The sequence below is a fragment of the Choloepus didactylus genome, chromosome 10 (genome assembly GCF_015220235.1).
Source record: "Choloepus didactylus isolate mChoDid1 chromosome 10, mChoDid1.pri, whole genome shotgun sequence".
In the NCBI taxonomy this organism is placed as follows: Eukaryota; Metazoa; Chordata; class Mammalia; order Pilosa; family Megalonychidae; genus Choloepus; species Choloepus didactylus.
The window spans coordinates 109,400,691-109,418,193 of NC_051316.1; the positions used below are offsets into that span (position 1 = coordinate 109,400,691).

Sequence of the window (17,503 nt, forward strand, 5' to 3'; positions counted from 1 at the left end):
AGCCACTTATTTATGCCCCTATAAGCAGAGGCCCGACTGCAAAAGAAGAGAGGAGAAGGAGAAGGAGTTTGACTGTACACTGAAACTTCTCTGTTCCTACAGGCACCCATGACCCTCAGGGTCACCCGGCAGCAGGGAGCACACCCACTCTACTGACAGCAGCGCTGAGGTGCGGAGTGGGGCAGCCGTTCACCCCAGTTTGGAAACTCCCAGGACAAGCCAGCACTTGAAGGAAGAGTCGTCCCTGAGGGCCGAGAAGACAGAGGACCCTCTTAGAAACCTTCCCCTGTTCTTGGCACTGCCACCTGGCTAAGCCAGGGGACGGGCCTTCAGGCCTGGCCTGGGGAGCCTGCTAGAGATCCCCGCTTCCCGCCCCTGCCTGGACGCCGGAGGACCAGAGCAGCTTCTCACCGGGCAGGGAGCCGAGCTCCCGGGGTCTGGGTTCCAGTCCCTGGCTCCCCCATCACCGCCCTTGTTATGTGGTCCTGGCCTAAAGCCCTCTCCTCCCAGGGCCTCAGACACCACTGCCTCAATGTGGGGGGTGGACTCGCAGTCTTGCCCCCCACCCCAGCCCCAAAGACCCCCTTCTACAACCTCCAGCTCTCTTTCATGTGAAAGGCCAATCCTCCTCCTGTCCCAGAGGTGGACTGATGTCTCTGTCAGAAGGAAAGCCCAGGCTCCTCGGGCCTCTGTGGCCCACCCCTGGGTGCCCTGCTCAGCAATCGGTCCACCTGTGGGCTCCACCCCCACCCCACCTGGCACCCACTTTCTCGGCCTGCTGTGTGTGTGAAGTGAGCATGTATGTGAACGTGCTGTCTCATTTTCCTATTATCTCTACTTCCTCGAGTCCACTTCCTGCCCCATCCTTCCCAAATCCCAGTTAGAGGCTCCTGCTCCCCGCCGGAGAGCCACACCGGCCAGTGCTCTCGTGTTCCCGGGCAGGCCCTGCTTTGCGTCGTCCAGGATCCGTGTCCCAGAGATTTACCCACCCTCCAGAGTTACTCAGCAAATACCTCCAGAGCTCAGCAACCACAGGTCCTGGAGCCAAAACTGTGGCAAGAGACATTCACTGCCCTGAGGGCGCTCAGTCTGGGGGTGGAGGGTGCCGGTTAAAGGGACCCCCGTCTGACTCCCCCCACCATGCTGCTGCCACCCCAAGGAAGTGCAGGGGGCTACGGGAGCACAGAGGCAGCAGGAAACACGGGCAATAGCAAAGCTGCCACCTCGAGAGTGTTAATGACGGGGAGGGATGGGAGAGGATACTCCAGACCGACGGCCCAAGGATAGCACGGAACATTCAAGAAAGCGCAGGTGGTTCCACGGGGCAGGACTGTGCATACACTAAGGAATTTGGACTTTTCCCCGACAGCAATGTTTACCCTCATGTTGTAGAGATAGGACAGGTGGAGCTAGAGACAGTGGGAACAGCGATAGCAAGGAAAAAAGACAGGGGGAAGGGAAGCTGCGGGGAGAGACCATTAGTTGACACAACTAGGATACACCAGGCACTGGGCTTACATATATGACAGACAACCCTATGAGGTAGGTGTCATTGGCCCTGTTTTGTAAATAAGGAAATGAGACCCAGAGAGGTTAAGTACCTTGCACAAGTTACAAAGCAAGGAAGAGGTGGAGTCGGAACTGAAACATGGTCTGGCCAACTCCAAAGTCCTGTCGCCCTTCCACAACACCCGTGATCTCCTTTCCTGCCCCCCTCACTCCCTTCCTTCAAAGTCACTTAACAAGCACCTCCCTACCTGTACCAGGTACAGTGCTAGGCATTGGAGAGGCAGTGGTGATCCAAAACCAGGTGCAGAGTCCCTGCTCTCAGCCCGGAAGAGGTGGAGGTTGAGGGGCAGGGATTCTGACTCACCTGGCAGGGGGAGGGGTGGTCCAGAATTCCATACATCTAGTGGGCCTCCCCAAACTCCCTCCCTCCAGGGACTACTTCACAGGGGCAGGGAGCCAAAGTAGGTGCTTCTCTGTGGTGTTCTACGCTAATGTGATCAAACAAAAAAGCTCCGCAATGCCAGGAAGCTCCTAGAAAAGGAATACAAGCAGTGCTGTGGTCACAAGACCAGGATCTGGAATTGGGAAGGCCTGGGATTGAATCTTGATTCAGAGCTGTGTGACTTTGAGCCAGACACTTCACGTCTCTGAGCCTCCCACCTCACAGGGCTGCTCTGGGGTACACAGGGGGCCTGGCACACACACACACAACTGTGCTCTTTCTCTCTACCGCTTGGAGGGCACTCCCTCACCTGCAGGCATCCATGCCCTCCCTGCGGCATCAGGGACCAACCCGAAACTAAGACGGAACTCCAAGCAGGGAGAACTTTGAGAGCCAGGGGTGGTGGGAGGGAAGCCTATTGCTGGTGAAGAACTGGAGTCTGGAGACCATCAAATCTGGTTTCAAATCCTGGCTCGGCCATCTCCTGCTTGGTGCCCTTCGACAGGCTGCTTAACCTCTTCAAGCCTCAGTTTCCTCATCTGTAAAATGGCACAAATCCCAAGTACCTACGCCACAGCATTGCTGGGAGCTCATCCACATGAAGAGCCTGTGGTAACACAGGATCTGGCACATAGTAGGTTCTCAGTCAACATTTGCCACCCTGTAATTACCATTATCATCCTTGTCACGGTCACCCACATCGTCAGCCCCCTCCCCTGCCTCTGACCCTGGAACGGAGCACATGTCACACTCTAAAGCCTTACAACAGTCCTAAGTTGGGGGTGCTACTAGCGGCATATTTTGGGAGAGGAAACAGGCCTATACCCAAGGCCCCAGAGGCTGGAGGAGCAGGTGAGCCTGTGACCCCCTTCCCTGGGCTGGGTTGGTCTGGCTCACTGTGTGACCCGGGCCAAGCCACTCCTCTCTCTGGGCCTCACTTTCCCCGGGTCGTGAGGGTGGGGTGGGGGTGGGGGTGGGTCTGGGAACTGTCTAGTTCTGAATCTCAGTCCCAGGCACAGCCAGGTCTTCTTGCGGGACAGGAGAGGCTAAAAGACCCGCCCTTGGAGAGATACCCCTGCCTTGTCTGTCACCCCAGTTCCTAAAATACCTCCGCTTTTAGGGCCCGCAGGGCTGTGGGTCCTGGAGGAGGGGAGACGCTTCCACTCGAGGACGCTAGAGCAGAGAGCTAGCTGGTCGCTGGACTCAGCCAGGGCCCTGGGGCCGAAGCGCGCCCTCCACAGTCCCTGGCACGCCTCTGCCTCCATCACTGCCATCCACTGAGGGGTGACGTCAAGGCAGGGGGTCGCTGGGGGGACAGTCTGCTCTGAACTCATCCTCCTGTCACCCCTGGTGCTGCATGATTCTGACTACATTCCTCTCCTGCTCTGAGCCCCTCCCTACAGCCCGCTGGGATAAAGCCCAGCTCCTCACCCTGTGCAGTCTGCCCCTGCCACCCTGTTCTCTCCTCTCCCTGACCCGCCCCCAGCCAGCCTGAACTATTTTGTAGTTGCCCAGGTTCTCTCTACTCTCAGGCGCCCCTCAACCTGCGCTCGCACTGCACTTTCTGCCTAGAACAACTCACCTCCCCTGACCACCTGGCAAGCCACCCCCCTTCAAAGCTCAGCTCACCCACCTCTCTATTGACACCTGATTTCTGACAAAAGACGACACCCCACTACAGTAGGAAAAGGGTGGTCTTTTAATGAATGGCACTGCATCAATTGGATATCCACTTGGAGAAAATGGGCCTTGACTTCTATACTACACCATGCATAAAAATCAGTGTCAAGTGGATTTTAGAGCTAAATATGAAACATTAAACAACAAAGCTTCTAGAAGATAACAGAGGAGAATGTATCCATAACCTCATAACAGGCACTGAAATAGACTCAAAAAGCACTCTCCAAAAAGAAAAAGATTGACAAATTAGACTGCATTAAAACTAAGGACTTCTATACTTCAAAAGATACCTTAAAAGAGGGAAAATGCAAGCCACGGTGTGGGAGGAGATATTTGTAATGTGTGCATCCAACAGTGAACCCAGATCCAGAATATTTGTTAAACTCTCAGATCAAAAAGAAACAGACAGACAATCCAGTAGAAACACAGGGAAAAGAGCTGGAGCAGCACTTCACAGGAGGACATCCTGATGGCCAATAAACATACGAAAAGTGCTCAATCTCATTAGTCATCGAAGAAACAAATTCAAACCTCAATTAGATACTGCAATATCTAATGCCATAATGTCGGTGAGGACGAGGCACACGGGTTCCCTTGGCCACTGCCAGCAGGCGGATGTATTGGTGTAACACTTTGGGAAATCATATGGTACCCACTAAAGCTAATTATGTACAACTCTATGGCCCAGCAATTTCAAACCTTGGGTATTTACCCAATAGAAGCGCATACATATGTGCACCAAAACATGCACAAAAATGTTCAGTACAGCCTCGAACCAGAAACAATTCAAATGTCCATCAACAGGAGAATGGATGCATCGCAGCATATACACACGATGAAATACTACACAGCCATAAGAATGAACAAAATAAAACTTCACACAATAACACTGATGAATCTTGCCATCAGAATGCTGACTGAAAGAAGCCAGCATAAAAGAATACATATTCAGTGATTCCATTTAAACAAAGTTCAGAAATGGGCAACAGTGATCAATGATAGAAGTCGGGACAGTGGTGAATGAAAGGGGGCACAGAGGGGGCTTGTGGGATACTAGAATATTCTGTTTCTTGACTGAGGTGGTCGTTACATGGGTGTGATCACTATGAAAATTCCCATCAGAAGTATACTTACAATTTTTCTGTAAGTATGCCATACTTTAATCTAAAAGTTTATTTAAAAAACAAACAAAAGCCTTCACTCCAGTGTCTCCTCTCCTTTAGCTGGGGCAGTGGTTGCTTTCTCTGGGGGCCCCCTGTCTCTTGTACACATCTCTCATAGCCATTCCAAATCTCTCCCCCCATAAAAGACTGCTACTCTCCTTCCCGCTTATCGAACCCCTACCCCATGCCAAGCACCTCACCTGCCTCATCTCATTTAATAACGGCCACCGTGCAACAAAGTGCTAGAGGCACCCTACTGCAAGCTTGACTCAGTGTCAACGCAAACAAAGCATCTCTAGGTCTGTACATGCACCATCTTACCTACCCCTGCGAGATTGGACCATTTCCTGAGGAAGCAGAGGCCCGGAAAGGCTCAGTGTCTTGCCCAAGGGCACACAACTGTAAAGTGGTAGACCGCTGCACTCTCCTGCAACACGTCACCCAGCCTCCCAGCACGAGGAAGGATTCACCAAGGCGATTGCTCAGGCAGCTCCCTCGATGGACAAGGCCCCCAGGCTCAGCCTCGCCGGCAGCGGGAAGCCTCCCTGTGGTCCCAGGCTGGGCTGGACGCTTCCATAGCCCCCTGCACCTCCCCATCAAAGCCGGTTGTCACCATCTGTCACACGCCAGATTATTAAGATTGGGCCCTTCATCTCTACACCTCCAGGACCTGGCAAAGCACCTGGCATGTAATAGGTACTTAACCCATGGGGAAGGAAGGGAGGGAGGCAGAAAGGATGAGCACAGAGCCACTATGTGGGTGAAATGAAAACTCTGTTAATTGAGGTCTGAGCGGTGGAGGTTTTGGGGTCCTGGCTGAACATCTGTTACATCGCTTGACTCGAGAGGTGGCACTGCCATGTCCATCCCACATCCTTCTCCTAGCTGCCTCCAGCCTTCTCTCAAGGTTGCCGCCAGCGTCTGGCCCCCAGAAGTTCTGCCCAGACCTTTCTCTGCCTCTCCCCATTCCCCCGCCCTCTGCCACCCGGCTCTGAGGCCCCGAGGTTCTGTACTGGCCCAAGGCTAACCCCACCAAGAGGTAACTGAGGACACCGCAGAGAGCCCTGGCTATGTGGCAAAAAGCATGTCCCGTTCCAAATAACTTACTGCACCCTCCCTCCTTTCTAAGTTGGGAGCTGTTGACAGCCTGGGAGCCCTAATGCCAGGTGCAAGCAGACTGCCCACGGTGGACAGGGAGACGGAGTGAGCCCCGGTCCATCCGAAGCAGAGTGCACACTTGGCAGCAGTCTGCACATCTGGAGTAATGACCTAAGCCCACTGCCAGCAGGAAGGGGAATCCTGGGAACTTCTCCCCTCACCTCTGTGCCTGGAAGCTCTGATCTCCCAGGTGGCTGGGGGCCTTAGCAACCCTGTTCCCTCCCCACTGCCCTCCCCCCCCCCGCTTCCTCCCCCCCCCTCCCCACGGACACCTGGGCACAGCTGGATGCTCCCTGGGGCTGAGCCTGGCGGGTCTGCTGTGAGCGGCTCCAGCCTCTCCGGGCTCAGTGGGCCGAGCGACAAGCAGCCTTGTTTATCCCTGGGAGGAACGATGGCTCTCCCTGAGCAATGACATCTTGGAAACCGCCTGGCTCCACAAACAACAAACTTCTCAGCCCGGACCTGGGCTCCTGCTCGCAGGAAAAGGCTTCTGAGCAGAGTCACCTGAGGAACAGGCTGCGGGCTTGTCCCTGCTGAGCCAGACCCTGGCCTTGCCCAGTGGCTCTTGGAATCCTGGAAGAAGAGAGGGTCTGCAGGTGATGCCACCCCTCAGATAGCTGGAGGAGGTCTGGCAACACCTGCTCCAGTCCCTGGTTGCTCCGAAGGGGAATCTGAGCCAGAGAAAGGGGCATATTTGCCTGAGACCATCCAGTGGGCTGGGGCTAGACAGCACCTTCATCTCCAGCCTGTGGACCAAGGACTGGCTGCTGCACAAAGGAGAGCAGGACTCTAGCCAGTAAGCCCTTGGACACCCAACAGTCCCAGAAAGAAATGTCACTGGGGAGTCTGAAAAAGCGGAGGGTCAACGTGAGAGGCCTGGGTCCCTGCTTAGCCACTGGGTTCCAGGTGACCTCGGGCAAGTCCCTGCTCTCCTGCCTCAATCCCCTAGCTGTCCAGAAGGTACATGGGCTCAGCCAGCTCCAGGGCCTCCGAAGACCAAATGGGAAGTAGCATTCAGAGCCTGCAGGGACCCAGTGGGATGTGGGCACACCCTTCCCAGCTGAGCCGCTTCTGGGGGAGCAGTAGACCATGGTTGAACCCCTCACCCCCACCCCACAGACCCATTTCCCTGGTCAGCATCATCCCAAGGGAGCCCCGGGAGCTGGGTTCCAAGCCTGAATCCATGCAGAGGTCCACAAGCACTGCCTTCAACGAGCCAGGGCTGCCCCCTCTTCCCTCCAGGACCCAGACCACAGTGTGGACACCACCCAACCCAGCAAGACCCCGAGACGACTCTCCCCATGGCCTCAGCCAGGCTGAAGCCAGGATTCTCCCCACCTGGCCTCCTATCAAATCCCACCCCCCACCCTGGGAAGCAACCCTGACACGCAGAGACAAGGGTCTCTCCCAAAGGGCTCCTCGCCAGGCCCTCTAGTCGGCAGTGTCCACTCTGTGCCAGGCACAGAGCTAGGAACTGACTTGGACATCGGAGCTTGTCCTCAAACCCTGCAACGCAACTCTCCTGCCAGGTACTTGGGACCAAGGGAAGAATAAGGCCCAGATCCCCACATAAATAGGACACAAAGCAACCACAGCGGTGTCACCACCAACAGACGGATTTCAACTGGGGTGTTCGCACTAGCTATGGGAATTGGAGTAGGATTAAGACTGAGAGAAGAGGAGAAACGGACTTTCCAGGCAGAGGGAAGAGCATGCAGGAAGGCAAGAAAGCTGGGTAGTGCAGCTTTCTTGATACCAAGGACCTCTCATCAGAAGCCCCATAGACAATTTCTGGCCCAAAGCCCTGGAGCCTTCCCAACAAGGGGTCCCTAACCTCAGCTGCCTCCATCCTCACCATCCCCCCTTCCTTGGCTGCCAGGCTGGCTGGGACAAGCCCTGCTGCAGAACTTGGCTCCCTGGAGGGCCTGCCCTGGGCTAAGCCATGCCACGTGCTGGGACTGGGGAGGAAGGGAGGTGCCCCTTGGCTGGGCATGGAGGACTCAAGGGCCCCTGATGGAAACTTTGACTGAGACCACAGTGCCCTGCCTGGAATCCCTCGGGCATCAGTGGGGCAAGCTCTGCAGCTCCTCCCTTCCAGAAGCAGATGTACCCATCCAGCCATGGTGAGATGGGAGCCAGTAGTCCCCCAGCTCTAAGGCCTGTGGGCAGCAGGATGTGCAAAGTCTCTGAGTGTCCTTGAGGGGCCTGGTGGCCCTGCGCCAAGCCAGGCATCTCGAGCCAGACGCAACAGCCAGATTCAGAGCCGAATTACTTAGCTCAGGTGGGGGTGACGGCTTCCCAGGCATCCTGTCTTCCCTGGTCCAGGAGGCAGAAGTCTTCCACCCTGGTCCCGGCTCAGCCACAGACCTGCTGTGTGAACTTGGACAGGGCACCTCCCCTCTCTGGGCTCAGGGTCTTCCTCAAGCCCTGGGGTCCCGGCTCAAGAGTTCTTCCTGGGGACCTCAGGGCAAGAGAAGAAATGCAGAGCTTCCAAGGTGAGAAAAGAAGTGGCCCCTGTCAGCTCTGTGGATGGGTCCCTAACTCCCCAGTGCTTTCCTCGCAGGTCTCAGCTGGAGCTGAGGGAGGGGGTGCAGGACCTCTGCCCTGGGGCTGTAGCTGGGATGCAGAGCACCCCCCTTGTGCTTCCAGCAGACATTTTCACAGAAGCAAGTCTCAGGGAAAAGGCAACCCCTGAGACGAGCCCCCCAAACCACCTACCCTGCCAGTGGAGCCAGGCAAGAGCTGCCATCCCCGGTACATCTGATGCCCAACAGCATTCCCCAACACTGTCTTCAGCCCCCCTAGCCCAGCACTCCGTCTCCAGGCAGCGTCCCGACTTTTGGGTCACTGAACATTCCTTGTCTCTCCCAGAAAGGAAAGCCCAACTGGCCTACCTAGAAGTGGGGAGCAGCGAACAGTGGAAGCATGCCCCAGCTCTTTAGGGCCCCCACCCCTGACACACAGACACAACAGACACACAGACACACAACAGCTATCTCAGAACACAAGCGCTTTGGCTGCAACATGCCTATAATGGCTGCCCTGGGAAGAAAAACAATAGAAACAGGGGCACGGCGTGGCGTGGCTTGGACGGAGAACCCCAGCCCACCCCACACACGCCCTGTCACCGAGGCACCTACCCAGCACACTCTGGCAGGGACCCGGGGACTCCCAGCTGCGCTCCTGCCGGCCCGCCCGCCCGGGGCTCCACCCGGCTCCTCCCGCAGGCGGGCGGGCGGGCGGCGGGTGGGCCGTGGCAGCAGCTCCTGGCGGCCGTGTCAAGCGTCTGCCTTCCCAGACAGAGCTCCTTTGTGTCAGCAGAGCTTTAGGACTTACCCAACTTCCCCAGGGGAACGATACCTGCTGGGAAAAGCAGAACCAAATGACCAGGTTCCACCTCCCACATCTAGGTAGCGTTTTCAAAATCCTTGCATCACCTGTCCCTCCCCCTCTTCCTCCTCCTCCTCTGTGTCCTCCTCCTCTTCCTCCTTCTCCTCCTCCAGCGCCCTTCCCAAACCACACACCCTTTCCAGCCAGCCGCTGCCACTCCGGAGAGAGGCTGGGTTGCTGTCTTCCATCACATAGAAAACTCCGCGATTTCCCAAATCACTTTCATCCGAGAAGGAGTCTGGGATGTCTTGGGGAAGAGGGTCCTCGGCCAGTCGGTCCTCCAGCCCCTCCGGGGGTCGGCCGGCTACTCGGTCACACGCCGCACACTCACAGACACGGGCTGCCGGCCCTGGGTCTCCCGTGGCCCGTCAGCAGGGTACAGCTGCCCCGAGCACTGCTCCCAACGGAGAAGCGCCCATCCCTCCTGGAGGCACCCCCTGGCACTGGGTTCCAGAGCCTGCTCCACCCCACAAGCATCCCGGGGGCTCCCCTGGCTGGGGGCAGCACAAAGCGGCCGGACAAGCCGTGCTCCCTGGAAAGAGCCAATCACCGAGGCTTCCCTGTCACACCCCCACCCCTGTGCTGCTCGCAGCCCAGTGGGCGGCGGTAATGTGACACGGGGTCCTGCAGCCAACACACGCTGACTTGGAGAGTGCCACCCCCCTGGGGTGGGGGAGCAGCTGCTTCAGTCACTTCCCAGCAGTACCATCCAGAGCAGTGGGACACACATTTATTTATGTAGCACCTCTGTGTGCCAAACTCGAGGGAATCCGAGATGCACCGAGCCTGGGGCTTCCTCAGTGTGAGGGCTGAGAAGGGCAGAATGAGACATCACTGGGGCAATGGAGAGCTCTGGACTGGGAGGCAAGAATCCCCAAGTCTAGTTCCAGCTCCAGCACTTTTAGGCTGCGAATCACTGATCAAGTCCCCGCCCCTCTCTGAGCTTTGGTTCTCTCATCTGTAAAATGCAGCCGATAACCCTTGACCTGCTCCCTTGTGGCATCAGCAGAGACTCAATGAGCTGGCCCTTGGCTACCCTGTCCGGAGCACTCACCCGTGCCACGCTAGTTCCGAGACTTCTGCCTGCCCTCACACATTCAGACCTCGCCACCACCTTGTGAGGCAGAGGCTACTATCGCCCTCCCTACAAATGAGGAACCAGAGGGACAGAATGACAAAGGAAGTTGCCCACAGTCACACAGCTAGTTGGGGGTGAAGCCAGGGTTGAAGGTGGCTGGCCCAACCCCAGGGCTCCGGCTCTTAACCCCTGCCCAGCCCCACCACTGCAGGACGCTGCTTCCCAGCAAAGGCTGTTCTCCAATGCTGCAGCTGTGGTTGCGGCTGTTTGTTGTCTGATGTCAACAAACGCACTTGGGCTATGCCTGCGACCGATGTGGGGATGCCTATCCCAAGGCCAGCTCCAATCCCAGCACCCCCACCAGCAGTGTGGTCTGTGGAAGGTCAGTAGAGAAAAAAATGGGGAAGGAGCCTCTACCTCTCACCCCCCTCTCCCCTGCTCCTGGGCCACCCTGGGCTGTAACACTATCCCTGTGCCTCTTACCTTCCGAGCACTCTCAATGTGTCCCCTTGTCTCTCTGTCTCTGAATGTCCACCTCTGTTTACCCCCCGCCCTTGTCTATCTCCGAGTCCCCAGTCCTGTTTCTCTCACACATACAAGCACATGCATGCACACTGGTCTAAAAACAAAACAAAACATCCTTTACCAGAACAACCCACACCTGAGTCGGTCACTTACAAACTCCAACCAATGCTTTGCCTTGTCTCTGGGGGCAGAACCAATGCAGTCCTTGCAGAGCCAGGAACCTTCCACATTGGAAGGCTGCCATCCTGCAGGCTCCTAGGAAGCAGGGGCTGCCCTTGGCCTGAGAAACTAAGGAGGCAACTGTCAGGATCCAGCCAATGCCCATGGGACTGACCAGTTCCCAGAAAGTCCCAGGATGGACTTTTTGGTGCTTTGGACAGTTTCTTTGGGTGGAAACCTGAGGACGGGGTTCCTAGATATGGGAGGAACCATCAGGCTTCAGATGGGTCTTCACCTTCTTCCGTTCCGCAAATCATTCTGGAGCACCAACTACGTGCAGGCACCACACTAGGCCCTGGGGACGCGGTGGAGAGCGTGGCAGACCCCAGACCCTGTGCTCACGAGGCCGACAGGCTGGAGAGGGAGGAAAAGATCAACCACATTGTCAGACTAGCGAGCCCATAATTAGACATTGTGCCGTGACAGGCACAACGGCCCTGCCAATCCCAGGCGCTGGGTCCAGAATAGGCTTAGAATATGCTCATCAGTGCTCAGGGCCGTCAGGATAATGAGGACAAAGGATAACAACTCAGTACCCTGAGGCCCAGGAGCCTGCCAGGCCAGGCCAGGTGGGCATCCAGTGCCTGGGGGAGCCCTCAGGCAGCCAGTGTCCTCTGCTCCCCCCTCCCTAGAGGCCCAGACAGGAGTCAGCAGGGCAGGTGGGCTCTCCCAGTGTGCAGCCCGGGGCAAGATGGGGGAGGTGTGGGCAGAAGGGCCAGGCTGTCTAAGCAGAGGGCAGTTGAAGAGTTTTCACTCCTATTTCCTCCCATTTGCAGCCGGTAAAACTGAGGCCCAGAGAGGGAAAGGGACTTTCCTAAGGAAACGGTCACTGAGTGGCAAGGCTGGACCAGGGATTCCCAACTCCCACTCCAGTGCTCCTTCCACTGCATCCCAATGCTTCTTGTTGACTCTTCATAACAACCCCATCAGATATGATTTCTAATATCCCCATTTTTCCAGATGGGTAAGAAGAGGCCTAGAGAGTTTAAGAGACCTGCCCAAGGTCATACCCTAGTTAAGTGCGGAGCTAAGAACCAAGCCCAGTCCTCTCTCCACTGGGCACTCGGCGACCACAGGGCAGCCCACGGAACAGTCGAGCCCATGGGTTCTGCTGAGACGCCGGCGGGCTGTGTAGCCCAAGCACACAGGCAAACGTCCCCACTGTCCAGGTGAGCTGGCTGTGGCTCCCAGGACCAGGGAGGGTCAGCAGGGAGGCAGAGTGTAACACCTCCCATTTTTGGAGGGCAGCAGCAGACTGACTACACCTGGCAACAGCCACACCCTGGGAAAGGCCCTCCTCCCAGTGCTGAAGGCTATTTCATGAGCTTCCCCTTCCTGGCTTCTGGTCCAAAGTCCACTGGGATTTTGTTCAGGGGTAGGGAGGTGGGTGCTGCTGCTATGGCAGAACCTGGGCAGAAGCCAGAGAAGGTGGCCCCAGGAATTATCACTTTAATATCTCTGAGTCTCCATTTCCTCATCTTTAAAATGGGGCTATTGCCTTCTGCCTCATGGGCCTACAGGGGACTAAATGAGGGAGTGACTGTGGGTGTCCGGCATACAGCAAGTGCTCAACAAACAGGAGCCATCACCATTGTGTTGTGTTGTTGTTACTGCCATCTATAAAAGGACAGAATTTACCTCGAAAGACTGATGAGTCAAGTTCAGGGTCATAATATCTGTTGAAGGTCTAACCTGGGGCCTGGCATGAGCTAAGAGCTGATAATCTTTAATATTTATTGATCAACAGACTATTATCAACATCCCTGTTTCACAGAAAAGGAAACTAAGGTACAGAAAGGTTATGTGGGTCTACAACATGGTGAAGCAAGCAGGCTGGCTCCAAAGCCTACACTCTTCACCCCCAATCTCAGGTCCCTTAACTGTCCCTCTCCTGGTCATCTGCCTCTTCCTTACCAGGCAACAAGACAATCCAACCTGCTAATAAGAACTGTACCTCCAAACCACAGCAAGGAGAAGCCCACATGCAGCAGAAGTCACAGACCAAATGTCCCCTTGCAGAGCTGGCCCTGAGGACTGCTGCGGGCCTGGGGCACACACTGCAGTCACCCCAGCAGCCTCGGCCTGACTGTGGGCAGCTGAGGCAGCTCGGAGTGGCAAGGAGACAGGACTGCCTCCTTTCCTGGCTCCAGCCCAGCCAGCCACACGCCGGCCTGAGATTTCAGGCTTGGGGGAGCAGTCCTCGACTCGCTGCGCCTGGGCCAGCTCCAGGGCCAGGCTGTGTTCTGACAACCCAAGTTCCTGGGAAGCATTCAGCAGAGCCTCTGACTCAGACATACTAAGGCCAGCCCCGTGGCTTGGCTGCCAGGTGCAGTCCATCCACACACACCCCCGAGTCCATCACACAGGTCTCCGGGTTGGTCACTCATGCCCCCGAGTCCTCCCACTGCTTGTACTGCTGGGCTTATGCCCAGGCCACCAAGACAGAGGCTCAGCAAGGGAAAGGCTGGACTGAAGGACTGACTCGGCTGCTGCCTTCTGTAGACCTGGGTCAAGACCAACCCCTTCTCAAGCCTCAGTTTCCCTGTCTCCAAACTGGGTGCTGGGGATGAACTACTCAAAGTTCAGGGCTACTCCAAGTGTGGCCCACAGAATGGTAACTGGTCCACGAACTGCTTATTTCTGGTCTGCAATGAGATCGTGACATTGAGGGTGTTTAGAGATGTTCACAGTAATTTGACATTGTCACGACACCCAAGTGCAAGATCAGCAGGCTTGGGTGTTGTCAAACTGGCATGACAAATCGCACTGAGCGTGTTTTATGAATGCCTAAGGCCCTTCACTACAGGTGAGTAGCCTTGGTCTGGCTGGCCTTGTTTCTACAAAAACTCACCATCTAGGCCTCTTCCATAGCACTTACACCAACAGTAGAACTCATGATCCTGTCACCCAAACTGCTCCTTCTCCAGTGCTCCCGCCCAAGGAGTGGCACCAACATTCCCGGGGAGTTGACCTCCCACACAACACTCGGGTCTGCTGTCTCTCTCCATCACTCCTGCCTCCGCCCTGGTCCCAGGGCACCATCACCTCTCCCCTGGGTGAGGGCCACAGCCCCCTCACTCTCCCTGCCTCTCGGCCTGACCATCCTACAAGCCATTCTCCTGGATGAGGTCAGAGGGGGCTTTTGAGGACACGAGTCCCACCGCACAGCTCCACCTGCTCTTAGGATGAAGTTGTAAGGCTTATCGCAGACCCTCATGCCCTGCCCCTGGCCCTGCCCCTTCCACACTCCTACCCCCACACCCACCTGCTTTAAGGTCCTTGCGTATACTGCACCCTGTGCCCAGCCCCTGCCTCCAGAACTTTCCTAAAGTTCCTGACCAGGTCCTCCCGACAGGTGCTCTCATTGGGCCCCATCACAACTGTCATGAATCTGTCCTATATCGTTTATATTTGGTTGGCATCTGTCTCTCCTCCAATTACCCCCCCCATCATCGCAATACCCCCCCCAACACACACACACACACACACACACACACACACACACACACACAAACACACAACAGACTTGCAGGTCTACGGGGATGAGCATGTGTTGGTTTGTACACTTCTGAGTAGAAGACATCTGAGGTTTTGCCTATCCAGCCTCCATTCATCCCTCCTCATCATAGGACTTTCCCCGAGGAACCACCCTTCCCTCCCTCACTCTCACACCAGCTGATTCACATGGGGCTGACCCGTCTCCCACTCCAGGGATGAACGGGTGACCCAGGCCTCAGCTGCTCAGCTCGTCCCATTCTGTTGTGACTGGTTTTGGGATAGGCAATGAGACTCTGGTCCGGGACTATTATTAAAATGGTTGAGGGAGTCAAACTGTAAGGCCATAACCCCAGTAAGGTCCACCACTCACTAAGGGAGTGAGCCAACACATACGGAGGAAGAACCAAGAGATGGAGGGGGCAAAGCCAGTTCTTGGTAACATTGCTCAACCCCCGAATCCAACTATTCCTGAGGGCTACCCTCCATAATCTGGTAAGTTCCATTTCGTGGTGAAGCTATTTTGAGTTGGGTTCTTGTGACTTGCAACTGGAAGATTCCTAAGCAATCCACATGATATCACCAGTACTCAGAAATGTCTGACACACAACAGGCACTCTAAAAATGTTTGTTCATGCAGTCACTCAACAAACAGCTCCTTCTCAATAAATGAAGGAATGAAAGAATGATGAAAATGAAAGGGGTAGGAGCCCTTCAACATTGAGACAAGGAGCTTAGTGTTTATTCTATAGGCAAGCAGAACCTCTGGGCAGTGAGAAGGTGGCCGATTGTGCGCTACAGAAGATCAGTCTTGGCTGCTTTTTAGAGGGAAGACTAAAGGAACAGGGAGATCCAGAGAGGCCAGGCAGTCGCCCCAGGGACACGGATGGCTGAGTTAGTGGGAAAAGGAGGGAGGAGCTGATTTCGAGCTCTAAATTCACTGGGGGACCTTTGACAAGCCCTGCTCCTCTCCGTACCTCAGTATCCTCACCTATTTCCAGTTCCATCATTCCAGCAATCCCACGTTTTCTCCCTTGGCCATAGAGGCTCTGGCTACCAACACCAACCATTTTCACTGCAGGATATTTGGGGTCAGGGTCAGGTTTGGGGATTGAGTTGATAGGCAGGGAGTATGGCGCAATAGCTAAGGACAGAAGCTCTGGAGCCAGATGCCTGGGTTTGGATCATAGCCTCTGCCTCCCAGCTGTGAGACCTGGTACAATCTATTTAAGTTCTCTTTTCCTTTGTTTTCTCATATATAATAAGGGGGATAATAACAATGGTGGGTAGATGAGATGTCTTAACAGAAGGAAAGCATGTGCCATAGATTTGGCTGCCATTGTTATTATTAGTAATAATAGTAGGAATTTCCAAAAGAAGGGACTGAACACATAGAATGATGACAGAAAATTTCCCTGAACTAATGGAAGACTTGGGTCTTCAGACTGAAACCTAGCTACCACCAGGGAAAATAACCAAAAGAACAAACAACTGGAAAAAATCAGGTGAAATTTCTGAATTCCAAATTGGAAAGAAAAATCCTACTTGTTTCCATAAATAACTTTGAGAGAATCAAGTGGGCATTGCACTTCTTACAGCAGTAAATGCCAGGAGACCACAGATCACTGCTCTCAGGTTTCTGGGGGAGAAGGACTGTTAGCCTAGAATTCTCTACTCAGGGAAGTATGACTCAAGCACTGGTTGAGTATTTTCAGACACAGGAGGACTCAGAAAGTACACCACCCACAGACCCTTTCTGAAAAAATTACTTGAGAAACCTCTCCAGACAAAAAAAAAAAAATGAATCAACATAAAGAAGTCAAGAAAGAGATGATGTGGTTGTGGTAGATTGAACTGATATCAATTTGGGCATATACTTAATCTTAATCCACATTCCTGTGGGTGTGAACAGGTGGAAATAGGACTCTTGAAGATGTTATTTTAGCTAAGGTGTGGTCCAGCTGAATGAGGGTGGACCTTAATCCAGATTGCTGGAGTCCTTCATAGGCAGAAGCAATTCAGACATAGTTAGAGAAAGTCAGTCATTCCCTGGGGAGGAGACGGAAGCCAGAAGAGAAAGGAAGGGGCATCGTCATGTTTCAGGTGCACCAAGGAACCCAAGGGATCACCGGCAGCCAGCACCAGAATGCTACAGGCTATGGGGAGAAAGCATTGCCTTGCTGATGCCTCGATTTTAGACTTCCCCTAGCCTCAAAACCATGAGCCAATAAGTGCCCATCATTTAAACCAATCCATTGTGTCGTATATGTCACAGCAGCCTGGACAACTAAGACAGGTGTGTACAAAAAACAGTGGCAAGCAAAGAAACCAGTAACATCTATTGACTTAACTACTGATAACATAATTGAGAAGTTGAATGCAAGTCTAAATGATTCTTAAAACAAGAGAACTAATATTTAAAAATACTAACAATGAGAAACTAAAACTCCAGATGATTTCAGCCAATATCCAAGAGAGGTGCAAGAAAGCAAAGAGGAGTATAGGCAGCTGAAGTGGTAGGAGGTGAGGTCACACTATTACAGGCCTGGGGTAATTCTTGATATTGAAATATGTTTGTGGAAAGGTAAGGGTAAAACCACTAGCAGACTAGAATTAGGGTGTATAACTTCAAGGGAAATTTTGCAGAAGAATAATGGGATGGTGAATAGGACTAAAACAGTCTCAACATGATGTAGTGATAGACAAATGAGGGAGGCAACAGATTCAGAAACCAGCCCACAATGTGGAAATTTGTTCTAAGATAAGGTAGCACTTCAAATCAGTAAGAAAAGGAAGTGTAATTCAAAATAAGAAGTTGGAAAAACTGGTCAATCAGGGAAAAAA

The 17,503-nt window shown here is 54.3% G+C and overlaps 1 protein-coding gene across 5 annotated transcripts in view; it reads right to left on the reverse strand.

Annotated features, from left to right (window-relative positions):
• RGS3 (regulator of G protein signaling 3) overlaps nt 1-17,503 on the reverse strand; it is a 176,130-nt gene that overhangs the window by 23,860 nt on the left and 134,767 nt on the right. Inside the window, exon 1 of one of the 5 annotated variants that reach the window (XM_037798593.1) lies at nt 9,477-9,644. The exons of 3 other annotated variants lie outside the window; for them this stretch is intronic. In XM_037798593.1, coding sequence (XP_037654521.1) covers nt 9,477-9,530 — 54 coding nt within the window. In that variant the 5' untranslated portion in view covers nt 9,531-9,644. Of the gene's footprint in view, nt 1-9,092; nt 9,208-9,476; nt 9,645-17,503 lie in introns of those variants that run through there. One more of the 5 variants, XM_037798594.1, reaches the window with a different exon arrangement.